This window comes from Nycticebus coucang, chromosome 7, assembly GCF_027406575.1.
Source record: "Nycticebus coucang isolate mNycCou1 chromosome 7, mNycCou1.pri, whole genome shotgun sequence".
NCBI classification, from domain to species: Eukaryota; Metazoa; Chordata; class Mammalia; order Primates; family Lorisidae; genus Nycticebus; species Nycticebus coucang.
The window spans coordinates 132696919-132723530 of record NC_069786.1 but is presented as its reverse complement, the minus strand read 5'-3'; the positions used below and the strand labels follow the sequence as shown (position 1 = coordinate 132723530).

General features: G+C 47.4%; 1 protein-coding gene and 1 non-coding gene across 2 annotated transcripts in view; one reads left to right on the top strand and one right to left on the bottom strand.

The window, feature by feature from the left end:
• The window catches only part of ASB18 (ankyrin repeat and SOCS box containing 18), a 66714-nt gene extending 40626 nt beyond the window's left edge, over positions 1 to 26088 (top strand). Inside the window, exons 4-6 of the mRNA XM_053596993.1 lie at positions 5065 to 5569; positions 20519 to 20632; positions 21440 to 26088. Of these exons, the coding sequence (XP_053452968.1) occupies positions 5065 to 5569; positions 20519 to 20632; positions 21440 to 21625 (805 nt within the window). The 3' untranslated portion in view covers positions 21626 to 26088. The remainder of the gene's footprint in view (positions 1 to 5064; positions 5570 to 20518; positions 20633 to 21439) is intronic.
• LOC128591068 (small nucleolar RNA SNORA33) lies at positions 22599 to 22727 on the bottom strand. The gene has a single exon (XR_008381504.1). It is a non-coding gene; the product is annotated as a small nucleolar RNA SNORA33 (small nucleolar RNA).
• Positions 26089 to 26612: the final 524 nt, after the last annotated feature.

Genomic DNA, 26612 nt, shown 5'->3' with positions numbered 1-26612 from the left:
TGCCTTCTGTGCTGGGTCAGTGAGTCCGGCCAGGACGCCTGTGGAGAGCTAAGAGAGCAACTTCTCTCTGCCTTGAAAGGGGCGTATTCTCTACGTACTGAATGAATGGACAAATGAGTGAAAAAGTTCAGCAATGACAATGGAACATGCCTAGTACTGAGCTGGCTTCAAGAAGGCATTTAACAAACAGTACCCACAGGAAGGGGCAGCAGGTGGGTGGTGTGGCGGAGAACTTGGAAGCCATCAGGCACAGTCAAGGCCTCTGCTTTACCACTTCCCGGCTGTATGGTCTTACGCCAGTTTTTGGTCTTTTAGGCCTCAGTTTCCCCAAACTCCACCTACAATGCAGAGTTGTTGCAAATACTAAAAATAAGACTTGTGGCTCAGCACCCGTAGCTCAGTGGTTAGGGCGCCAGCCACATGCACCAGGGCTGGTGGGTTCGAACCCAGCCAGGGCCTGCTAAACAACAACAACAATAACAAAAAAAAAGCTGGGCATTGCAGTGGGCACCTGTAGTCCCAGCTACTTAGGGGCTGAGGCAAGAGAATCACTTGAGCCCAAGAGTTTGAGGTTGCTGTGAGCTGTGATGCCACAGCACTCTAACGAGGGTGACTTAGTAAGACTCTGTCTAAATAAATAAATAAAAATAACATTTGTTTAAAAAAAAAGAAGACCAAGTACCAGGGAACCCAAAAGACCTTCCAGCTCAGAACCAGGAGGCAGTGAGTACCATCTTGAGGGCTTCGTATAAAAAGAGTGAAATTTAGAAAGCAGGGAAGACAGAATGAAGGATACCTGGGGAAGGGCACACAGGAAGCAGGGAAGTTCAGCAGCCAGGTGGGTCACAGGTGGGTAGAGGAAGAGGCACAAAGTGGGAAGCGTTGTGTGCTGTGGCATTGGGTCCTCTGCCCTCAGAACAGACTGGAAGTGCTTGGGAAGATTGGGGTGGGGGGAAGTGGATAGAGGGAGGGGGCCGAGTCCTACTTGCCCCTTTAGAAATGAATTAAAATGACATTGATTCAACAGCCCTTGATGGGCTCATCTCTACTAACTCCTGCCTTTGACTCAAGTTCCTTCTTTGTGCTGTCAACCTTGGGCCCCTGTAACAGCCTGTCACCACTCTCACTGTCAAAGCCAGGAACAAGGGATCCAGGGATGAGTTTGTCCCAGTCGCTTCATATTAGAGGCTGTTGAGACAACACAGTGTCTGCTTAATCCCTGTGAGATAGAGACAAAGTTGTTCTGACATCTTCAGATGGGAATTCTACCCTTAGTCCCCAGCAATGACTGTTGTATGCTGACCCCGGCCCTTTCTGATTTCTGCCTATCACGATGGCAGGGAACCTGCTCACAGAGTTCTCCCTGGGAGTTTGTAAAGCACTTGGCCAAGGAGGGTCCCCTACACAGGACTGCAAAGACTTGGGTGATGCTTTCCCCACAGGGCTGTTTCTTCTTGGTCTGAGAACATCAATGTACAAATCACTGGAATGATAAACAGTGTTTTAAGGATAGGAATGGGTCCTGGGGTCAGGTCTGAGGGTCCCCGAGATTCTCTGCTTGTGGCTGTGTTCCCCCTGCCCAGCCCAGCCTTCCCCTTTACTCACCTCCTCGTAGGCCTTTCGGAGACCGATGCTTATGTCTAAACAGACCAATGGAAAATTCAGGAATGTTCAGGGAACCTAGAAAGCTAAAGGACATTCATAGAGTCATGGGCTGTTGCTGGGACTGGTGAGGGGGTAGTTTTGTTATTAATAACCTCTGTTGCTCTTATCTCAAACTGTCACTCAACTTATTCTGGAAGATTTGAAAATACAGGCAGGCAGAAACAATAATATAAGCCCCATCATCCAGAGACTAACACGCTGCCCTATAAATTCCTAGGCTTTCTTTCTGTGCACATGGATTTATGCTTTTCAAAATGGGGCTGTACAGCGCTGTTGTGCTGTATATATATCCCCTTGTCCTTTCACATATCCACTGTAAATATCCTTCCATCCATTAAATAGGCTCTCACTTCATTTTTAATGACTGCCAGCATGTGCCAGCAGACATGGGCCCCAGTCAATTTGGTGTGTTTCTCTCTCATGCCTGTGGTTCTGCAACCCAGACCGTTGCCCACGCTAAGAAAGTGCCAACGTTTAGCCAATTAGATGCTCTTCATTAAAAATGAAAAGGGCATCTGCAGCCCTCCAGAGGGTGGGCCAGTGTCCTCATTCTGCTGAAAGATGTCCCTGTTGCAAATAGCAACCTGGCCATTAGCCAGTTAGGCTGTGCACGTGGAAAAGAGGACCGCTGTATTTCCCTGTGGACTTCTTTAGAGAGGCTGAGATGCTTGCAAAAAAAGAAAGAAAGAAAGAAAGAAAGTAGAAGAAAATGTTTTGTAATTGTTTGCAAGCGCACACAGGCTCAGTGGCAAAATGAGATGGAACCCTTGATTTCTAACCTCCTGCTGCACTGTTCAAAATGCTTCCCAAAGAGGCAAGTGAGAAGCAAAGTAAAACGCTCTGATTGTAAATTTGCATCCTCTCTTAGCTGGTTATTGTCCCAAAGGACATTTCACATCAAAATGTACTTGTTTGTAAAGATCTTTCACCCAAGACAGACTACTTCTCCAGATACTGCTGATATATAGGCTAGAGAAACACAAAGAAGGAATTTAAAATACTGGCAGCCCCCAGGTAAAAATATAAATGGATTTAAGGACAGCTGCTGTCAGCTCCGAAACCCTCAATGGATGATCTTGCTCAGAGCCCCAGTTTGGTAAATAATCAGAAAAACAATGGCAACATGGAGAAAAGCTGAAAGATGTTAATTAAAGAAATGCTTTTGTTCAACATGCTTTTAGGTAACACCAGTAGTGGGCCAGGCACTGAGAATCAGAAAGAAACAAAACCCCCATTTCTACACTCAAGGAGCCAATGATCTGAGGTGGGATTCAAAGGTGCAGACAAATATTTGAAATATGCTATAACAAACAGTGCACCCAGGCACCTATGTACGAGGCATGTGACAACACAGACCCATCTAACCATTGGCACTGAGAGGCTTCCAGGAGGAAGGAAAGATAGGCGTGTCCAGGCCATCCTGTGAGGCAGGGTGTCCCCGTAAGTAACATACCGAGACATGGGGGTATGAAAGAGCAGGTGTGTTATAACAACCACCCCTGCTCGGGTAGGGTTTAAGGGTGGGGCCTTAGGAGCTGGATCACGCTGTGTCCTATGTCCTGAGGAATGGGGCCTGGGCTTTGTCCAGCAGGCAGTAGGAGCTGTTGGGTTCCCAGCAGGCACATGTCCTCTGATTCACGCTGGAAAGCCTCTTTCCAGGGAGCACGGCGCTTGCTAGATTAGAGCAGAAGTGATAAGGAGACTCATAAACATTCAGGCCAGAAAAGACTTGGCCTCAGCAAAGGAGAGGGACCATGAGAAGAGAGGGAGGAAGCAGTTCAAGTGGTTGTTAAAGAGATGAAGTCCTACATCTCTTGGGGGGGAATAGCAGGACCGGGAAACGGCAGAGACCAAGGGAAATCACAGGGGACTACAGCTGGGCCAAAATGACCGAGAGAGACCCCCTTCTGTAGTCTCAGGAAGGACAGAGCAAGAGCTGCAGAAACAGATTCTCGTAGGCTAGAAAGCTGGAAAGTATTAACTGAAGGGCTCGAGGCCCAGCCAGTCTCTGTGAATGGTGCTGCTCTAGAAGGGCTCAGTGGCCACATGAACAGAGATGACAGATGAACTTTAGGGGAAGACTTGGCCATCTGAATTGTGGATGACCATCATCCCCTGGACTCCAGAGAACTGAGGGTGTGGATGAGACAGTGACCACACTACTGCCCCAGGGAGGAATGAAGCCAGGAAGGGCTGGGAGAGACAACTCAGGTCTCCACAGAGCAGAGATGGCCAGCAACTAACAGATGCGGGCGAGGCAAGGAGACTGGTCTGAAGTCAGACTCTAGAGCTGGAGCAGCCTCACTGATGGCAACCATGAGCAGGTGACCAAGGAGGCGCAGGCAAGGTTTGCCTCCCACTGTCACCAAAGCTGTGTGGCCTCCAGGAGAGGCATACGTGGCTGAGAAATACCCTGACCCTCTAAGGGACTCTCCCTAGAACTGTGACTGCCAACCCATAACCTCCAGGCATGACAAATGCCCAGGTAACCAATCGGTGCCTCCAGCACTGCCATCTGGACCACGTCCCCTTCCCAAGGAGCACCAAGCTGCTACAATTTTATCATAAGTTACAAGTCTACCTGTGGATTCTTACAGCAAGTCCCTGTTCCCACTGTGTTTGGTAACTGTGGGGCTCGTGGCCCCAGTGTTGTCATAATCTAATTCTTCACTGGGTATCTAATAGTCCAGGTACATGTGATAACTTAATACACTGACACACTGTAATATGTAAAGGTCAAATCAGTGTACTTGGGTCATCCATCACTTCAAGTACAGTGGGACCCCTGTGAGTTGACCACCCAAGAGTCCTGTAACAAACTGGTCAACATATGGCAGTGTGAGTCACCACAAGGAACTAGGCTACTCTGCTGACACATACATGTGGTGCACTTCTGGCCTATGAGAATTAGGTCAACGTAAGGAGGTGGTCAATGCAGGGAGGTGGTCAGCGTGGAGGTTCTACTGTATTTATCATTTCTTTATTTAGAAACATTTGCAATATTCTAGCTATGTAGAACGTACAGTATAAACAACAGTCACCCCACTAATCTAACACCAGGTCTTATTTCTTCTATTAAACCGTATATTCATGACTATGAATCAACTTATTGTCAATCCCCCTCACCCCACCCCACCCTAACCCGGTCAATCTTCTAAAGAGCCGCATTTTAGCTCCTACATGGGAGTGAGGACGAGCCACTAAGTTTGCAGCCTTGACATGGGAGCCCCTAACTCATGTCCTTTAGCTCGGGGTCACCCTTGACCTTTCAGGGCGCCAATTCGCTCGGTAAATGCCAGCCACAGGGCAGCATGCCGGGCGTCGGGGTGCTGGGAGCGGGGAGCGGGGTGCGGACCGTCCCCACCCGCCCGGCGCGCGGTGACCTTGGCCTTCCCGCAGGTGCGCGCAGGCGCTGCTGGAGCACGGCGCCTCGGTGCAGCGCGCGGGCGGCGCCGGGCAGGACACGCCGCTGCACTTGGCGGCGCAGCTCGGCCTGGACGAGCACGTGCGCCTCTACCTGGGCTGCGGGGCGCGCGTGGACGCGAGGAACGGCCGCGGCGAGACGGCCCTGAGCGCGGCGTGCGGCGCGGCCCTGCGGCCCGACGAGCACGCGCGCTGCCTGCGCCTGTGCGCGCTGCTGCTACGGCGGGGCGCGGCGGCGGACGCGCGCGACGAGGACGAGCGCAGCCCGCTGCACAAGGCCTGCGGGCACGCGCGGCACGGCCTGGCGCGCCTCCTGCTGCGGTTCGGCGCCGACGCGGGCGCGCTCGACTACGGCGGGGCCTCGCCGCTGGCCCGAGCGCTGCGGACGGCCGGCTGCGCGCCCCAGGACGCGCCGGAGCTCACGGTGCGGGTGCTGCTCAACCACGGCTCCCCCACCGTGTGGCCCGACGCCTTCCCCAAGGTAAGGAGGGACCGGCGGGCGGGCGGGCGCCACAGGTGGCCGGGGAGCACTCCCCCGCCCAGCAGACCGCATCGGGCCCAGGCGTCCCCAGGGAACCTAAAATGCAGATTCTGATCCTGCGGACCGGTGAGAGATTCTGCCTTCTAACAAGCTGTGGGCAAGGCCGAGGCTCCTGTCTAGAAGCTTCTGGTTAGAGTCGCTTGAAAATTATTAAGAAGAGGTTTGGGGCGGCGCCTGTGGCTTAGAGGAGTAGGGCGCTGGCCCCATATGCTGGAGGTGGCAGGTTCAAACCCAGCCCCGGCCAAAAACAGCCAAAAAAAAAAAAAGAGGTTCGATGTTAGTGAGCATACCAGAACGTATCCTTTCAAAGTAGTCACCTGGAGACGCCAAACGCTTGTTTGGATGGCACCCCATCGTGGTCCAAAATATTTTGGCAGCTCGTCTTTTGGTGTGAATTTCAGAACAATGAAAATAGTCTTGGGCGGCGTCTGTGGCTCAGTGGGTAGGGCGCTGGCCCCATATACTAAGGGTGGCGGGTTCGAACCCAGCCCCGGCCAAACTGCAACAACAACAACAAAAAAAAATAGCATGGTGTTGTGGCGGGTGCCTGTAGTCCTCACTACTCGGGAGGCTGGAGGTTGCCGTGAGCTGTGACGCTATGGCACTCTACCGAGGGCGACAAAGTGAGACTCTCTAAAGAAAAAAAGAAAGAAAATAGTCTCTTATGGCATCAGGCATTTGATCTGGAATGAAATTACCCAATCTGATCATCCACCCTGTTAATGATAGCAATTTGTACTTACTCAATTTCTAGTTGGGTCTCACCACACTGCTGCAAAATTATCCAGACTGAATCAGCTGAAATGCCCTGTCCAGGGTCACCATTGTGCTGGCTGCTCACCCCCATTCTCCTGGCTTGCCATTACACTTAACTCAGAGCAAATAACTTGTCACTTTTTTCACCTGTCAGATGGACCCTGAAATCATTATGATGAAGAAGAAAATTTTCTCATGAGAGAAAATACTCAAAAGCCTGAAAATGTTCCCAAAAGTTCCCCCAAATACTGGCCAAAAAAAAGAGATTGTCCTCCCAGAAGATTTCATTGAAGGGAAATCATTTCACTTGATGTGAAATTTAGGTGTGTTTAATTTAAGAATTATCCCCATTGGGCAGCGCCTGTGGCTCAGTCTGTAAGGTGCCAGCCCCATATACTGAGGGTGGTGGGTTCAAACCCGGCCCCGGCTGAACTGCAACCAAAAAAAAAAAAAAAAAAATAGCCGGGTGTTGTGGCAGGCACCTGTAGTCCCAGCTACTTGGGGGGCTGAGGCAAGAGAATCGCTTAAGCCCAGGAGTTGGAGGTTGCTGTGAGCTGTGTGATGCCATGGCACTCTACCGAGGGCCATAAAATGAGACTCTGTCTCTACAAAAAAAAAAAAAAAAGAATTATCCCCATCAACCAAGGTTTACCAGTCATACACAAGAGACATATTTTCGCCTGATAAATTTTGAACAAATGCATGAAAAGCTAATATTCAAAAGGACGATATAGACCATCAGAAAGAGTGAGGTTCACATAGTTCCCTCAAATGCTAACTTTGAACTCTAGATGCATTCACAGTAAAGATTCTGTCCATCGGAGGTGAGAACATGGAAAAATCCACCAAGACAACTCCCCAGCTGTTTCCTTACTTGATAAACACAGTGACACTGTTCTGATACTTTCTAGCCCTGTCTTGGAGTGATTCTCTTGTGGCACTCCACTAATGCAGTGATTACAATATGGTGGACTCATAAAAGGGGAGAAACGCCAGCATTTGTACATTCTATAACACTTACCTTTTATATTCATAAATTACATTTTAATGTCCATTAATCTTTTATGTGGAAACTAGACTCATCCACTGCCCTTCCAATTTACATGGCATCTGTACTAAACACTTCAGCCATCCTCATGAAACTGCATAAAGAATGAAAAGGAGGCTGGATGTGGTGACTGCTGTTTGTAATCTCAGCATTTAGGAAGACCAGAGTGGGGGCACAGCTTGAGGCCAGGCATTTGAGAACAGCCTGGGCAACACAGAGAGACCCTGTTTTTACAAAAAAGTTTAAAAAGTAGTAGCCACAGGGCGGCACCTGTGCCTCAAAGGAATGGGGCACTGGCCGCGTGTACCAGAGGAGGTGGGTTCAAACTGGGCCCTGGACAAAAAATGTAGTGGGACCTGGTGGTGCATGCCCATAGTGCTGTTTAGGAGGATGAGATGGGAGGATTGCTTGAGCCCAGGAATTCAGTGTTACAGTAAACTGTGATTGGACTACTGTACTCCAGCCTGGGCAACAGAACAGGACCCTGTCTCTAAAAAAACGAAGAATGAAAAGAGAAACAGACTTATGGAATGAGCATCAAGTAGAAAATATCTGGGGCAATTTCTTTTAAAGAAAAAAAAGCAGCCAGTATATTTCAGTAGTGTCTAGAAATGGTCCTTCTTTACCCTTGATATCATTTCAATTTGAATGATCTTTGCCCAGGTTTTCAAACTGTAGGGGTGGCCCCACAGGCATCATTTCTGGGGGCAAAACCTGTAGTGCCTGAACTCTGTCTCTGGGGTGATGGGAGTTATCCCACCTTGCCCTGGAGATGCAGGACAAGGCACAGTGCTTCCCTTCTGGGTCTTTAAGGACCTTATTCTGGGATTTGCCCATACTATGTCAGCCACACAGGAACGGGATACAGTTGGGGGCAGCTCATCCCCTGTTCAGGTTGGGGTGGTTTGGAGTTTGGGGGACAATTTGTTATAGCAGGAGGGAGACTGGTGGCAAGAAGCCAGGAAAAGCACTTGTCAATGAACCTCCAGTCAGTTCGGAAGGAAGTGGAGTTTCCATGAAAAACTGTAATACCTTGAGGCTTCACTTAAAAGCATTGCCCACCATTGCTTCCCTGCACACAACACAGTCCCGCAAGCCCAGACTTTCAGTGTTTGTTGAATGACAGACAGGGACTCCAGCAACTCTAGGGCACGGGCCTTGACTTTAAAGCCCCCAGCCCTCTAGGGGTGCCCCTGCGCCATCCGGGAGCAGATTAAAGCGGAATTCGCCTTGACCAGAAGCCTCTCCGCGAAGGTAGCAGGTGGGTGCTGTTCCGGCCTTGCCCTAGAGCCCCTGGAGCGTGACACTCTGGAAATTTGGGGTAGCAGGACCTCCACCCAGCTCCCTGCGCATGCTTCTAAGAGAGGGAAGGGTCCCTGCGACACTTCAAGGGGACAGACCCGAGGAGGGCGGGAGGCAAATGTGCTAACAGAGGCTCCCCGGTGAGGCTGCTTGGCAGTGTCACGGAGCGCAGCTTCCATGAACAGCAGCTGTGCTGTACATAAATGCAAAGAGACGCCCGTGGGGATCGGAGTTGCTGAGGGAAAGGTATCAGAGCACGCTCGAGACATAAACCACAGTTCCCCGCTGCAGGCGGACACGAGTGCAAATTGGAGCCACCAGGGTTCGGACACCAGTGCGCTGGCACAGAGGCCGAGACACCCGCGCAGGTGCAGGCGCGGGGACCAGCTGCAGCCAGGGTGGGACTCTGGACAGTGTCCATCTGGTGGTCAGGCAGAGAAGGACACCCACCAGAAAATCTGAACTTGCCTGATGCCTGCCACAAGCTGACTCTGGGTGCTGGGCCTGTGATCTAATAAAAAGCCTCTCAAGGTTCAGCTGCTGGCCCTTCTGTCTGTACTGGGGAGACAATTTGGGCAACAGTAAGGAAGCCTGCCTGGCATTTTCTTTACCCACCTCTTTGAAGAGCACGTTTCTGGAGTTGCTGGCATTCCTCTCATTCAACAAACACTGGCTGAAAGTCCACACTTGCTGGACTGTGCTGTTGGGCAGCACAGCATGTGGGAGGGCCTTGAGTCCAACTCCACTCCAAGATGAGACATGGCCTCCCCACAGTCACCGGGTGGAAGGTAGCGGCACCAGGATGACACGCCTGACCCTGCCTCTGTGCCTCCTCCACACCCCAGTTGGTGTAAGTGGCCAGCTCCAGTGTTCCTGATGTTGCCTGACCCCTTCCCTGAGCACCTTGCATCTACAATCATTCTGTGTGGCTGACACATACCGCCCCCCCCCCCCCCGACCTGGCGTCCTGTTTTTGTGCTGCCTCCCAAAGGCACCTCTGCTATTTCTGGAGCACAGGTCAGCACAAGCAGTGGTGGACATATACCTGCAGGTGGTCGTAAATAATTCAGATTCAGGGGGAGTGCAGGGACCATACCAGCCGTGACACTTCCCCCAAACCACGTAGGTGTTGGCTGGGCTTCCTCAGCATCCCTGAGTGCTCCTTTACTCATTCAGCAAACGTTTCTCAAGACGCACTGCTTGGTACTGGCATTTCAGTGAGGAACAGCACTGCGTTCCTGCCTTAGTGTGAAGGTGCCTGTGGGAAGTGCTACAAAGCCAAGGCTTACCTCACTGAAATTGCCAAGAGTGGGGTTTTCCTTGCTGCGGGTGTGGGAGGCTCCCCCAAGCATACGATAAGTCACCCCCAATCTGAAAGCTAAGGGGGGTAGGACAAACGCTCCAGACAGAAGGAACAGCGTGGGCAGATGTCCTAGGGCAGAGCCCTGCAGCGTGTGTGGCCGGAAAAGTGACCCAGTCGCTGGGGAGAGTCAGCTGAGACCCCTTGCCAAGGGTCTGGGCCTTTGCTTTGGAAACAGCAGGGACCTAGGACCTCATTTTAAGTGAAGAAGATAACGATCACATTAGCGCTTTGGAATGGTTTCCCTGCTCAGGGAACTGACAAAACCCACAGGATGTGGCCGTCCAGGTGAGGGATGCAGGTGGCTAGAACAGCAGTGGCCGTGAGGCAAGAATGACAGATTCTAGAAACATCGCAAATCTCTGGTGTTGCCTCACCTTCTGGGCATTGACCAGGCTGAAAATAGGGAGCTAAAGTTTTCTCTCTTCACCTAATTACAGAATTAGGTAAAGTGACTTCACATACACTTTCCAATTTTACCAGATTTTTAGCGGGAGAATCCTGGGGTAGCAGTAGTCAAAACCCAGGGCTCCATTTCCCGAGAGCGCACAGTCCCTGCAGGAGGAGAGGCAGTGAGAGATCACAAAGAGCGCGCCTCTGTTTTTCTTGCTCTTGTTTTATTTCTCCATCTACATATAAAGCAATGTGCCTGTGTGGTTTTTCCCCTTAATTTTCTTTCTGCCGCCTCATTAGCTGAAGAGAGTGTGCGTGGACGCTAATGACATCAGCATGTCAGAGTAATGTGGCAGCCGCCTCTCGGCAGACAGCAAGGAGGCAGCGGAGATTTTTAAACTGTGTTGGCGTACAAATAATGAAGGCCGCCAGCTGCCTGGCAGACGTGAGGGGCACAGTGCAGAGGGATCGAGGAGGGGCTGGGAGCCTCAGAGAAGTGGAACAGAGGAGAGACAGAAAATGAATTTCCTGAGACAGGCAATGAGACTTTGTCACAGTCTGTGACCCAGGGGGGAGGGGCGGGGAAGGAGGCGGTGCTGTGGCTCCGAGGGAGGGCAGCTCTTCCAGCAGCGGGTACCTCCTTGTTTTGCGGTCATTGGGAGCCATTTAACATTTTGCAGAGAAGTGGCAGGGCTGGTGGGAGGGTGGCTGGAGGGTCATGGTTAGCAAGGCCTAGGGAAGCAGGAATTGCCCAGGCTACCTATAAATGCAGCCAGCCTCCACCCTGAGGGGTCTAGTGTGAGCCATTCTTAATGGCGAGATTTTCTCCTAACACCGAAGGGAGATGATTGAAATCAGACTGCCCTGCAGGAGGGAATGGCACGTTAGTGGGGCTCTGTAAGCTGGAAACACCAAGCCTCAAGAGCTCACTGGGGTTCGGAGTCTATGCTCGGAGGACACAGGGTTGACTATGCCAGCTTGGACCTGCCCGCCAGGTGCTCCCTCTGCAGCTCAGCCTCTCTCCTTCCCTAAGGCCTGCTTAAGCGTGTCCTGGTGACAGTAATGAATTGGAGGGACCAACAGATTTGGAGTGGGAGAGACCCAGAGGTGATAATTCTCACAATGTAGATATGATGCCTAGTTTAAAAAGAACAGCTTCTCCTACCTTCTTAAAAATACCTTTGAAGACATAAGAGGGAGGAAGAGAAAGGAAATGCCTGGCAACAACAGGCAACCCCACGTCTGAGTCCAGGAAGACCTGAGGTTCCCCTGCTGCACTGCTGTAAGTTTTCAGGAAATCAGACAGACATTACCAAGAGACGGCCAGGCAGCAGAGGTGGATTCAAGGAGACGGTGAAGCACAGAGGTGGAAATGCCTGCTGACTCTGCAGGAAGATGGTGACAGCAGAGGCTTCCAGGCCAGAGCTAACTCCATCAGGTGAACCGTCCAGCTGGGAACAGGCGGAGCCTTGCCATCACTCCCCTCTGCGAACTCTGCTTCTCTGGTCTCTTTAGTGGATGGAGAACAGGACCTCAGATGTCCCTTGTGTTGACAAACTTTGTGTCTGGTCCTGGCCTTAATCAAGGATGAATAAGCACAGAAAATTAGTGGATTCATAGTAGGAAAGAGGCAAAAAAAAAAAGAAAGGAAAATGGAACAGCATCCAAATAGAGAGGAAACCCAAATCTCTCCTCATATAATCAGAAGAATATCTCAGAAATCATGTGCCGTAGAAATGGAGTGCAGGACAAGGTAGCCTCTGTGATCCATCCATGTTGAGATGACAATGAGTGACATGAAAAGGAAGATGGGGGTGATAAAGTTATACAAGAAAGTAACCCTGGATTAAAGTTATACAAGAAACAGCCATAGATTAAATTGTACATTAAAGAAGGAAAAGGCAGAATGATTCATAGTAGAGAATCCAATTGATGACATCCATTAAGGTGTCCGTCATTGCCCTTGTGTCTTCAGATCCTTCTCTGCTCTCCCTGTGTCCTGTTCTGCATCCTAGGAGTCAGGGGAAGAGAGCTAGCCCCTTCACGTTGAACTTGGCCCCTTTATCAGCTGGGCTTCTGGTCGGGTTCACCCAAAGGAAGACACCATGGGAAATTGGAGTATGGCGGCAAAAAGAAGTCATGTCTTTCTCTGCCTTGTGTAGCTCTCCTGCAGCACCTGCACCTCCCCCATGACCCCTGCACCTGCCAGACAGTCCTCCTTTCATGGCCCCACCCCCACTGGGCAGCCCCTGACTTGACTTGGTTCAGTCTCCACTGGGTAGGGCTGGTCTCTGGACTCTGGTACGACCACCTCATCCCCTTGTCCCACCAGCTATGAGTGATGACAGCTTTCTGTTAGAAGAATCTCTGGGCTACCTCACCTTCCTCCTTGTTGACATCTCAGCTGTTTGATTACGTGTACAATCAGTGTCATGTATTAAATTGTCCCTGGTTGAAATACCTTGAGTGAAATACCTTTACCTGATTGGACCCCGACTGATATAGATGGTTTGGGCCACAAGTAGAAGAAAACCCAATTCAAACAGCTTTAAAGATGGCAACATAATCTTGTTATGCACATAACAAGAAGTAGCAGCCTTTAGGATTGGTTGTTTTAGTGTATTGATGGTATCATCAAAGAGCCAGGTGCTTCGTAACACTCTGCCATCCTCAGGGAGTCACTTTGTCCCCAGGATGTCTGCTCTCTCAGTCACAAGATGGCTTCCAGTGACTACTGGGCCGGCCAGTTTCTTGTTCATGTACAGCTGTTTCTTTTTTCTAGAATCCCTGAGGAAGTATCCCCAGTTGGTTTAAATATGCCCTTCCCTGAACCAATAACCCAGGAAGGGGATGGAATTCGCATAATTGGACTAAATAATCATCTGGATTGTTGAGGAGTCAACTGTTAAAAGCTCTTCTTAAGTGCACAAGAAGAAAATAAAATCCAAGAAACTAAAAGAGAAAGTGAGAGTCACGAAGGACAGAATAAAAAGCCAACCCACAGATAACTGACGTGACTACAGAAGAGCCTGGAACAACTGAATCAGAGATAATAACAGATAAATAGGTCTCTGACTTTTTTTTTTTGACTCAGGGTTTTCTTACTAGGACTCAGGAGCCATTGCACTGAGATGTTAAACTAACCAAGAAGCCAGCACCTGTCCCACAGTCTCTGTGGGGAGGGAGAGCTTGGCTTCAGCAGGCACCTGGCTCTAAGTTGCAGAACTGCTTCCTGTCATGAAGACTAGAGAGTTTATTTTTCCTTTGAATACAGCCAATCAGCAAACACAGAAGTCCTCCCCAATTACGGGGTGAATTTAAGATGAACTGTATACGACAAATGGTGCTGTCATGTTGTCGACTTGAAGACTAAACTTGGTCACTTTTCTTCCTGTCTTGGCAATCTCTTAGCAGATTGCCTGAGATGCACATCATACTCTGGTTTAATGATGTAATAAAACAAGGTATTTTCTGTTCCAAAAAATGGAACACAATAAAGGGATGACTATAGAGAAAAGAAGGGGGTGGGAGGCAGTTGCGATTCTAAATAGTTAGGTCAGTGACCTTTGAACAAGACTTGGGAGAGATGAGGGGGCAGCTGAGCAGAGTCTGGGGCAGCGCCCCACAGAGGACCAGCCAATCTCTGGCCTGAGGCTGGACTGGACCTGTCCTGAGCTCAGAGCCACAGAACAGCATGGCCAAAAAGGGGCCAAGCCAGTGGGATGGTAGAAAGAGATGAAATCACAGGAGATAGGAGAGGGAGCCAGGTGATGTGGGGTCTTGTAGGATGGTGTAATCACTCTGGCCATTGGTAGGCTTGAGCAGAGGAGTATCTGCTCATTACCCAAGTAATGTTTTGTAAGGGTCCTTCTGGGCTGCTGTGTCAGGAAAATTCCTGAGCAGAAGAACAGATGTGGAGAGACAAGTTAGAAAGGTGCTGATGGAACCTAGGGCGGCGCCTGTGGCTCAGTGAGTAGGGCACCGGCCCCATATGCCGAGGGTGGCGGGTTCAAACCCAGCCCCGGCCAAACTGCAACAAAAAAATAGCCGGGTGTTGTGGCGGGCACCTGTAGTCCCAGCTACTTGGGAGGCTGAGGCAAGAGAATCGCGGAAGCCCGAGAGTTAGAGGTTGCTGTGAGCTGTGTGATGCCACGGCACTCTACCAAGGGCGGTACAGTGAGACTCTGTCTCTACCAAAAAAAAAAAGAAAGGTGCTGATGTGACCTGTATGAGGGGTGATGGTGCTATGGACCAGAGGGGTGACCTGATTCTGCATGTATTTTGGAGGTAGAGACAATAGGATTTCTTTTCTTTCTTTTTTTAAAGACAGAGTCTCAGAGGGCAGCATCTATGGCTCAAAAGAGTAGAGCACTGGCCCCATAGGCCAGAGGTGGTAGGTTCAAACCCAGCCCCAGCCAAAAAAAAAAAAAAAACCAGAGTCTCACTCTGTGCCCTTTGTAGAGTGCTGTAGCATCACCGCTCACAGCAACCTCAAACTCCTGGACTCAAGTAATCCTCTTGCCTCAGCCTCCCAAGTAGCTGGGTCTATAGGTGCCCTCCACAATGCCCAGCTTGTTGTTCTATTTTTAGTAGAGACAGGGTCTCACTCTTGACTCAGGCTGGTCTGAGCAAGAGTGATCTGACTCCTGTCTGCTGACTCCTGAGTTCAAGTGGTCCTCCCACCTCCCAGAGTGCTGGGATGACGGGTGCACCGCCGTAACAAACTGGACATGGAAAGTGGGAGGAAACGAGGTGACAATGACTGCATGGCTTTTTGCTGGGAACTGGAGGGTTAGGTGTGCTGTCTCCTGACATGGAACATTATGGGGAGGGCAGCAGGTGGGACAGGAGAGCTAAGGGGTTTGGTCTTCGATATGTTGACTGTGAGATACAACCCAGTGGAGGTGCCCAGTAAGCAGTTGGATATTCAAGCCTGGAGTTTGAGAAAGAGAGAGCAGACTGACTTGGAGATACACTTTCGAGGCTCGGTGGCCGATGGGTGGTATTTAAGGTGAGAAAAGCAGAGAAGACCACTAGGGAGTGAGAGGTAAACAGGTAAAGAGGAGGAACAAGGACTGAACTGGGGACATTTCAGCCTCACAAAGATAGAAAAGCAGCCAAGGAAGCTGAGGGCGCCGGCTGTGAGGCCAGAGAGAAATAAGCACGTGGTGGAAGCCACACGAAGAAGGTGTCAAGGTGGAGACGTCATTAACCGGGTCGGATGTGGCTGACAGAGCAGGGAAGGCAGGGCAGACATAGACACCACCAGCTGCAGCCAGGTCCCAGGTGCTCTGGCCGAGGGCAGAGTGGCTAACAGGGTGTGGCTACTCCAGCTGACAGAGGTGACATGAAAGATGAGCTCGGGAATGGGGACGTCAGTCCCAAGAATCTCTCGACTCTGCCTCCTAAATAGCTCTCAGAGCCTGTTTCCATCCTAACTGCCACCACCTAAGTGGAGACCACCACCACCTCTCCACTACATGGTGAAAACTGGGCTCTTCTTAACTGGGCTCTCTGTCTCCTGTAGACCTGCAGTCCCCAACCCCCCAGCGGTCCACGGCCTGTGAGGAACTGGGCGGCACAGCACCAGCACCTGAGCTCCACCCCGTGCCTCCCCACCCCATGGACAAATTGTGTTCCATGAAGCTGGTCCCTGCTGCCAAAACGATTGCGGACCACTGCTCTAGACACTTCTCTACGTTCTGCCATGGTGACATTTCAAAAGTTAAAATCGGATCCTATCACCCGTCCATTCCTAACCCTCAAGTGCTCCCAGGCCCTCCAGAGAAGAGCCAGCCTCCCTATCAAGGCAAATCAGTCCTCACCGTGGCCCTGCTTCCTCTCCAGCTCCCTTTCTCACCACTCCCTGTGTCACACCCCATGCCTAGCCAACATTATTTGATCAATTTCACCTCCCAAATTCAGCATGATGTTTTCTCTGCCCAGAACACTCCAGTCCTCAGAACTCTCCAGCCTTTTTGTCTGTCTGCTGACTCCTCCATGGCCAGGTCCCAGCTTGGATGTCACTTCCTCCAGAAATCTTTCCCTGACCGACTCACCACCCACCAAATGTCCAGGTCTGAGTTTAGTTCTATTCCTAACCCCTGCCACGTTACCAGGCACCTGTGTTATTGTTTGGGTCTGTAAAGTTGCACAGACGTGACGCAATCCCCGGCTCAGTGAGTATCTGCGGAAGGAAGGGGTGAAAGGACGGGTGGCCAGCGGGCAGTCCAGCCAAAGTAGGGACAGGTAATTGTAAAGAAGGTTATAAAGAGTGGCACCTGCGGCTCAAGGAGTAGGACGCCGGCCCCATATACTGGAGGTGGTGAGTTCAAACCTGGCCCCGGCCAAAAACTGCAAAAAAAAAAAAAAAAAAAAAGAGGAGGTTCTAGAACCAAGTACACAAGCCAAGACAACCGGCCACTGGAGATGTGAGGCCTAAAATAGGATCACGTGATGATCATAACCTGGACCCAAAGCCCCGATGTCATAGAAGAGCAGGGTCAGAGAGATGGGACAACATAATGACACATCGGTGACACAAAAGTGCTGGCCAGGTGTTTAGAGAGGACCATCGGTTAATGCTTTTTATTTTGTAGGTAACCACTAGTAGAACTTTAAAGAAAATATGTACTACCAAAATATAGAAGATGATGCAAAGAAAGTATGCAAACCTATATAATAAAACCATCTTCCCCAGTATTAAAAAATAGACATGTTCTCAGGTAGTTTTACTAAGTTCACATAAAGTGATATTAAAACCTGGCAAAAATAGCTCAAAAAAAAATAAAAGCAGAATTCAGTTATTAAAAGAGAAGCAAAAATCTTAGCAGATTAAATTTTGTGTTCTATGTAATAATTACATTTATGTGCATATATAATATACTAATTATATTCTTAATTTATAATAGCTAAGATATATACAAGACTAGCCAAATAGGGTCTGTTTCATGAAGGCAAAAATGGGTCAATCTTGGAAAATCTTTTTGTATCGACTTGGTTAGAAAAAGGCAAAAAATAAAATCCTAAACTTAGTGGTAACCTAGGAATTGAAGGATATTTCCTTGATGTAGAAAGAGTTCTACATAATATCTGAAACTAATATCCAAAATTATGTTTAAAGAAAAAACATTAAGAGATTTTAATGCTATTAAAATTAGGAAAAAGATGTTATGTTTGCTATTAATGTTGTTATTTAACATTGAACTTAAAAGCTCCAAAGTAATAAGAAATATTAAAATTCGCCTGTAGTTCCAGGTACTTGGGGGGCTGAGGCAACAGAATCGCTTAAACCCAAGGGTTTGAGGTTGCTGTGAACTGTGATGCCATGGTGCTCTACCAAGGGCGACATAGTGAGACTCTGTCTCAAAAAAAAAAAAAAAAAAATTAAAATTGAGGAAAAAACAGCATTATTTGCAAAATGATTACCTATCTAAAATATAAAATTAATGAAGTATGTATATAAATCAGTGAAAAAAAAGAACACACCAGGAGAAAAATGATCAAAATATATAATTTAGTAATTCATGAAGGTAGAAGAACAAATGGTCAACCACAACAAAAGTAAATATCCTGTATTGTACCCATAAAATTTAATTAGTGAGATACTTTGGATAGGGAGAAAGAGGCACTCTCATTCAATTTTTCAAAAAGTATATCAATTTATGCATATGCAATTTGGTGGTATGTTTGAAAAGCTTTAAAATGTACATACTCTTTGACCTTGTAATTTTATTTCAAGGAATTCGAGTAAGTATTTAAATAAGAGTGATTGGAAACAGAAAGAAATAGAATTATGTTCAAGGATGTCAACTTTTATTGAAAAATAACTTATAGTAGTTAATTCATTGAACACATAGTACCATCATAAAATAAAATATTATATGACTACTAAAATGATCTTGAAGTGCTTTTTTTTAATTGTTTACAAAGTATTTTGAATAGGAAAAATCAAGTTTCAAAATTATATGCAAAGCACTTACCCATTTTTGTTATATGCTGTATATTAATTTTGTCTAATTGCATAAAAAAATAGCATACACAACAGCAGTTATCTCTGAACAAAAATTTTTGTATTTTTTTTTGTTTGTTTAAAAGATGTGAAACTGGGAAGCAGGGAGACACATGGAGAGTGGGCAGCTATGTGTGTGATTTGAATACCCCCTTTCCTTGACTTCATGTTTGGAGAGGGGCTGGTGCAGTCTGGGCTCAGCCACAGGCTCCTGTCATCTTCTCCTGCAGATATGTGGTGGCTGGTCTTAGAAATTTTCCATAACCTCAACTCTCTCCACCAAGAAATAGAAAAACAGGGCAGTGCCTGTAGCTCAAAGGAGTAGGGCACCAGCCCCATATGCCAGAGGTGGCAGATTCAAACCTAGCCCCAGCCAAAAATAAAAAAGAAAAAAGAAATAGAAAAACAATTGGCAAATAGTAGGCTTTAAAAAGAGGCTGGGCACATTGTGGTGGGCGCCTGTAGTCCTAGCTACTTGGGAGGCTGAGGCAAAAGGATCACTTGAACCCAAGAGTTGGAGGTTGCTGTGAGCTGTGATGATGACAACACTCTACCCAGGGTGACAGAGTGAGACTCTATCTCAAGATGATAAAATGAGATAAAATCTGAATTTGGTCAAGCTTCTAAATCTAACTACAGATTTCCAGACAGCAGAGGGAGAGCAGCATGTTCACATGTTTTGATATGATCCCAAAAGGGGAGGCTCCACAGGATGGATGGCCGGTCCCTACAACACAGAAATCGCGTGAAACACAAAGCGACCTTGGAAACACATCAGAGTAGCCTGTCTTGCTGGGTCAGCTCATCTCGACTGTTATTCAAACAAAGTATTTTGTTACTACACTGGCATTTGTGAGAAATTTGTGAATTTAAACTCTGACTAGATATTAGATATATTTAGAAACTATCATTAATTTTCCAGGTGTTACAATTGTCTTTATATTTATATGACCTCTATCGGGTCCTGTAAGAGATGCACTGAACTATTTACAGATGAAAATATAGGACACATGGCATTTCTAATAATATTGGGAGAGTGGAGGTGACAGGATTAACTAAGGGTTGAGGGTGGGCACACGGGGGTTCATCATATTATTCAGTTTACTTTTGCATCTATTAAAATCTCCCTGTAATAAAAAAGTTTTCTTTTATAAAAGCAGATAGTGTTCCCATCTTTGTGATGAACCTGGTAGACCTGAATTATAAATTTGCAAATAAAATAGGAATCAGACTGGGGACAGTGACTCACACTTGTAATCCCAGCACTTTGGGAGGCCAAGATGGAAGGATTGCTTGAAGGCAGGAGTTCAAGACCAGCCTGCACAAAATAGGAGACCTCATCTATACAAAAAAAAAGAAATATATATATATATATGTAGAAAAATTAGCCGGGCATGGTAGCACATGCCTGTAGTCCCTGCTACTCAGGAGACTGAGGCAGGGGGATCACTTGAGTCCAAGAGTTGGAGGCTACTGTGAGCTATGATGATGCCACTGTACTCTACCTGGGGCGACAGAGTGAAACTCAGTCTCTAAAAAGAAATAAAAGAAAATAGGAATCTTTGCCAGTGGGGACTGTGAAAATAAAATGTAAAGGCCTAGTCAAGAAGAAATTCAACAGCAAAACAATTCTTTTTCTCCAATTTTCAATTTCCTGACATACCAGAAAATTGAGGTAAGAAATTGGGAACACTGTCCTCGTGTTCGGGCCAAACTTCCCCACAAAACTTCATTCCTGCTCTTCAAGCAGCCCCATGGGGGCCCTCAGCACACTCCCCCGGGAGCATGACTGCTGGAACACTTCTACTGGATTTTCACAGGAGCCACTGGGGCCGCACCAGGGCCCCTTGCAGAGGGTTGCCTTGGCCTTCTGTGAATGAACTCCCTTGACCCCCGCTGCAACCCCGTTTACTGTGACTGTTGCTGTTCCCTGTGTGATGGGGGCACAGTGAGAGAGTATAGACCCCACATGTCCCACCCAAAGCCCTGTCTCGCTCTGCTCTCACCCCTCCCAACCAGGTGCTGAGGACCTGCGCGGCCAGCCCTGCGGTCATCGAGGTTCTTTTCAACTCCTACCCTCAGCTCCGCGTGTCAGAGTCCTGGAAGGAGGCGATTCCTGAAGAAGTATTTCAGGTGAGGCGCCTGCCTCCCCTGCCCCTTGGGGCTGAGATCTGGAGTTATATTTCCATGTTTCTCCTTTTCTGGAGGCTCAGTTGTAACCCACCCGAGAGCCCATTAGAGTTGGAGGACTCTGGGGTGCAGGGAGCAGAAAGCTCCCCCGTGGCAGCCTGAGGAAAGTTGGTGCTCCCCAGTCTGCACGCACAGAAAGGTGGGTGTGGGAGGATCCACCTGACCGCAGGCTCTGCCTCCATTTCAGGCCCAGCTAGCCTGCTGCTGTGTCTTGGGGTCCTCTTCCGGTGGCTCCAGATGTGCCCGAGGCAGCTACGGGCATTACATCTACACACGGCAAAGTCCATATCTGTCCGCTCAAAAAGAGTCAGCACATATTTTTTCCAGGAGCCTCTAGAAAAATTTCCCAATTTCCCCTTCTGTTTCACTGACTTGAGTCACAAGCGCACTGCCCAGCACCAACCCTGACTCCGACTGGCCCAGGGCCGGCTCCTGAGCCCATCCCTGCAGTGGGAAGGGCCTGTCATACCTGGTTTAGTGACTTGGCCATCCCTGCAGCTGCAGGCCTGTTGTGCAAAAGGGGTGGGGCAAATGGGATCTCAGAAGTTCCCTCTGCCTGGGCAGGAACCAAGCTTTAAAAGAGTTTACAGACCCTTTCACTAGAGGGTATCGGCTGCAGAAGGGTACTTCTCTCTCCAGTGTGGTTATCTGGCATGAGTTAGCCAGGGAAAGGATGGGTTGTCCAGCCAGTGGTCTGGCTGGGCGGGAAATGTGTGCACAGATTGACCACCCGCCTGCCCGCCTTTGCAGATGCACAAGTCTTTCTACCAGTCCTTCTCTGCCTTGGCCCACACCCCACGCTGCCTGCAGCATCTTTGCCGCTGTGTCCTTCGCAGATTGTTTGGTAAGCAGTGCTTTGACCTCATACCTCTGTTACCCTTACCAAAGTCTCTGCAAAATTATCTGCTTTTGGAACCAGAAGGTGTCTTGCACTGAAAATCGGCAGCCAGATGCTTGTTCCCATCTCTGCCCATCGCGGAGGCTGTGTGATGAGGACCACACCCCAGGCACGGAAGGACGTGGTGCGCTCTTCCCCTTTTCCCCCCACTCTCCCGTGGGACTAGCAGAAGCACCAACCTCGCTGAACTTCAGGTACCTCTGGAGCTGAATTGGTAATAAACTCCTTCACTGCCTCCCAGGCTTGCTGGTGAGGGTCACATGAAACTGTGACTGGGAGGATACTTGGTGCCTTTTGACAAAAGCTAAAAAACTAAAAGACACAGCAAGTCCTCACTGTCACCGTTGATAGGTTCTTTGAAACTGAGGCTCTAAGCAAAACAAGATGTAAGGAAACCAGTTTACCAAAGGCTAATTGATATAAACAGGAGTTAAGTTCCTACAGCATATTCCTGGTCACAAAACATCTCTCCAAACTTATAAATGGAGACTCAAACACTTCTAATATTAAACGTGGACTTAAATGTGAACTATGCATACATTAAAAAAAGAGTAATAACAAGTAAAACTATTTGCCCAATTCACAGTGAGTTGGTAAGTGACAGCGCTCACGGTGGGACAGATAGAGGAGTCAATCTTGGCAGAGTGAAGCTTGCCGGGAGCACCTCCTACCACCACGCAGCTCAGAAATGCTCACCAACAAGTCACTTTCTTACCGTGTCGTTTACTGTCCTGCATTCAGATGATTGTCATATACTTAAGGAATTTTTATTTCACAATAATTTGTATTCATTCATTCATTTCCCAACCCCTTTATCCCACTTTGGAGTTTGAGGTGGCCAGAACCTATCCCAGCAAGTCAGGGGATAAAGTGGGGACTGGGACAGGACACTGTTCTGTCCCAAGGCACACTCACACCCACACTCAGACAAACACATAGATACCACAGCTCACCTTTAGGGTGTGGGAGGGAGAGGCCGGAGAGACGGTGTCCCCAGCCAGAAATCAATTCTGTTATGACTATTTTCAGGAACCTTAACAACTCAGTGTCCTTAAGGCTCCCAACATGGCTCTACTATTACCAGCTTTTTAAAATTTATGCAAAAACACTTTCAGGAACGCAGATCCACTTGGCTGGCTGAGGAATCGATTTTATTTCTCATCAAATTAGACCAAACAATGTTGAAAGGAATGATGTCATCTGAGGCGCTGCTATGTATGTATTTGTAAAAGGTCTGTCTCCCACCGCAGTGCGTCAGTAGTGGACGTGCCGTGCCCAACCTCCAGGCCCCACTGGGAGGCCTCTCCTCCTGGGAACCTCCACACCCCAGAGCGTGGCCCACCTGCATGAGGCCCACCAACCTGCCAATTTTGACGACTACCTCATACATTGGAATCATACAATGTTTTCTTTTGTAACTGGCTCCCTTCATGTTGTAGCGTGTTGTAGCACACGCCTATGACAGGATTTCCTTCTTTTAAAAGGCTGAATAGTATCATCGTATATTCATATCACGTGTTCTTGGCACACTCATCTGGCAGGGGACACCTAGGCTGCTTCCACCTGCTGGCTGCTGTGACTAGCACCGCAGTAAACACAGGAGTACAGATAGCTCTTCAACATACTGATGTCCTTTCATTTGGATAGACACCCGGGAATGGGATTGCTGGATCATATTGCAGTTCTAGTTTTTTATTTTTTGAGGAACTTCTATACCCTTTTCCATACTGGCTGCGGCTTTTTACATTTCCACCAGCAACATACAAGAATTCCAGTTTCTCCACATCAACGTTTGTTGTTAACAGTTTCTGGGTTTTTTCTTTCTTTCTTTCTTTCTTTTTTAGTTATTTTGAGGGAGTTTGGTTGTTGTTGTTTTTTAAACATTTGTTCATTCATTTAACTTTTTGAAAAGTCCGCTGGGGGTGGGGCACTGACTGGGGAGCCATCATCAACAAGACAGACTCAATGGTTACCCTCCTCATGGAGATCACAGCCAAATGAAAAGGGTGACTCTTCCCAAGGCTGCTGGAGAGGGTGAGGAGGAAGGGCTTCCACTCGTGGCCACTTCCTCTCTGACTGCATCTTTGCATTGCAAGAAGACTGCCACGTTCCCAGGGCAGGTGACACACTGTGAGGGACCCCCGGCCATTGCTGTCATCACCGTGTCCTACAGGCAATCACATGACTTGTATCACGAATGTTCCCTTCCCCCACACTGCTGAGTCATCCCATGAAATACAGCACCCCCACCTCCCGCCTTGCACTCTAGGTCAACAGGGCCCTGTGCAAATGTCACATCTCAATAAACTGAAACTCCTAAAACATCAAGAAGCCTTCGCCTGCCCCCAACTTATCAGAAACATGAGGTCACAGCTGCAAGACAATAAGTAAGAAGTTGGCATTAGAAATCAGTTCTGAGTCACCCGGGTTCTGGTGGCTGTTGAGATGGGCTGAACACCTTTGTGGAATTACAGCTATGACTGTAGGACAAAAAATGGCTAGTGTGGTTGTCTGGGCCTGTCTTAATTGTCAGATGAGATGGAATTCATTCATAGTTTTGTAGAATGTATTGCTAGCAGTTTGCTTTTTGAAGGCAAAAAATAAAATAACTGCCAAAAAATGTGTTCAGTGACTCTGTCTAGCTGTGCTCTATGCTACAAGTGTTACGAATTCCTGGCACAATTCCACATAGATAAGAAAGAACAAGAAAGGAAAGGAGGAGAGGGAGAAGCTTCAGGAAGACAAAACTAAGGGGCAGGGAAGCAGGAAACCAGGGGAGAGAGGAGGGAGGGGTGAGTTAGTGGAGATGAACGTCTGAGAAGGAATTCTACTTTGAGACTAAAATTATCCCACTTCTTTTTCCAGTAAATAAAATATATCCTGGTTCTTCTTTTCAATTCAAGGGTCTAAAAATGTTTTCCTTTCATATACAGCACACATTGCACATCATTGTTCTCATTGAGTATATTGCAGAAACTCAACTCTCTAAGGCCTAAACTGTTTTCTTTCATTTCAAATGTAGTTTTTAATGGTGCATTCACGTGGCTCAAAGTTCAGAAGATAACAAAATAGTAAATTATGCTCTTAACTTCTATTTTTAAAAAAGCAGAAGAGTATTTTTCTGCCAACTTTTACTAAATATCTTTGATTATTACTTGTCATCTGACCAACAGGGAAGTCAAATACATACAAGTGGAATTCTCCTGGGAAGGCTGGCCCCTGTCCACACTGGCTATCCCTGGGATGAGATGAAATGTTCATAGCTAGAGTGGCAGACCCAATCCACAGCCCAGGGGCATGAGTGTACAGACCAGGCACTGTGTGTTGTGTTATGTTTAAAATTCTAAACCTGCCACCGAACCTGTCTTTTTAGTGTTTTTGTATTCACTTGAATTTTAAATTACTTGATAATTATTGATTCTGCATGGCTAGAAGAAAATCAGAGTCCCTGACACTTTTAAGTCTAAGGAGCATTTGCTAATCCCAGTAACTGTTTATAATTGTCAATTTCCAATTTCTGAAATAACCTTTAAGACACACACTGATGGGGCAGGCTGTTGAACTTTTGCAAAGAGCACTTAACCTTCCACAGAAATGCTGTAAAATACAGGCTTGGAGAATGAGCTGGTTCCACTCTGGTGCCCCAGCCTCCTGTCCACGTGGGGCATCTGAGAACAAGTAATCACTACAATTTCGGATGCTATTAGCTTGCCAAGGGCTTTTCATCTTTTAAGGGCTGCCATCATCTCAAGGATAAATTATCCTTCTGTCAAATTTTCTATGCATAGCTAGTATATTCAGAAGCCCCAAAGTTTCAACTATGAACAATATTCCATTTTCGTTCTGAGACGTAAGCATAGTTTTGGAGCATCAAAATGCATTTCAAACTCCAGGATTTGTCTTGTAATTGTTAACATCTTCCAATGTTAAGACAAAAATTAATTTCATAAAAGGGCCTACCTAGGGCCTGCAGAGGACTGGGGAAGCATCTACATTCAATTTCATAGATTCCTGCAGGTGGCGCCATAAGCAAACGGTCGTACCCTTGCCCACCAACCTGCCCTCCCCAGAATTAAAAGAGAAGGAAAACAGGAAGAGAGTTTTTAGCTCATATGATAAAAGGGAATGAGAATATAGAAAAATTATAGATTCATTAAGTATCATATAGAATTGTGCTGCCATAATAAAAATTTCAGTAATTAAAATATTGATTATGGAATTGTCTGCTTCCTTCGTATTAAGTATGTGCATTTTATAGCCAATGTGTTTATAAATAAATATAATTTTCAGTTGACTATTTTATGATGCTATAATGACAGCCTCAAATCTCATTTTTGTGTTAAACGTGTTCTTTAACAAAATTATACATTTACCATTGCAATGTAACTAGCTGGGTTTCCAGCCTTCATCTAATCTTCCAGAATGGCATTTCAGCGGTCCTAACACTCTTTGCTTAATCACTCCAATAAAAAGAGTAGATTTCTTTGTAATGCAATTTGTAAGCAATAAACATGATTGAAAATGCAGTATTTGCTGTCAACTATGTTTAATGCAGAGTTTTAATGTGGTGTGTAATTATTCATTCGGTAGGCCCCTTTTTTTCATTCACATTTCTTTTCTTTGCTCTTAAGAAAGTTGGCAAGTTTGGAGAACATTGGCAAACAGGGCTTCTGTGTATTTGATGGAAGCCAGAGTTTGATACAGATGTTATGGCAGGAGAACATTTTTTTATATGCTTAAGACAGGAGGTCACATTAACTCGTAATACAGACACATAAAAATGTGATTATGGGTTCTAAACAGAACGCAGTAGGCTCCTAGTTAACACAATGAGATTTCTAGGAAGTGATGCATAAATTCTTCAAAAATGACACATTTCTCACGTTCCATTCCAATTAAATTACTGAGGCAGCTAACAGCAATGAGCGCGAAGTATGGGGATGAAATGAGGGTTTTCTTCGTGTAACTGTATCTCTGTGAAAGTATATTTTTATGAGAAGCAGTTAATATTAAGCTATTATTTTT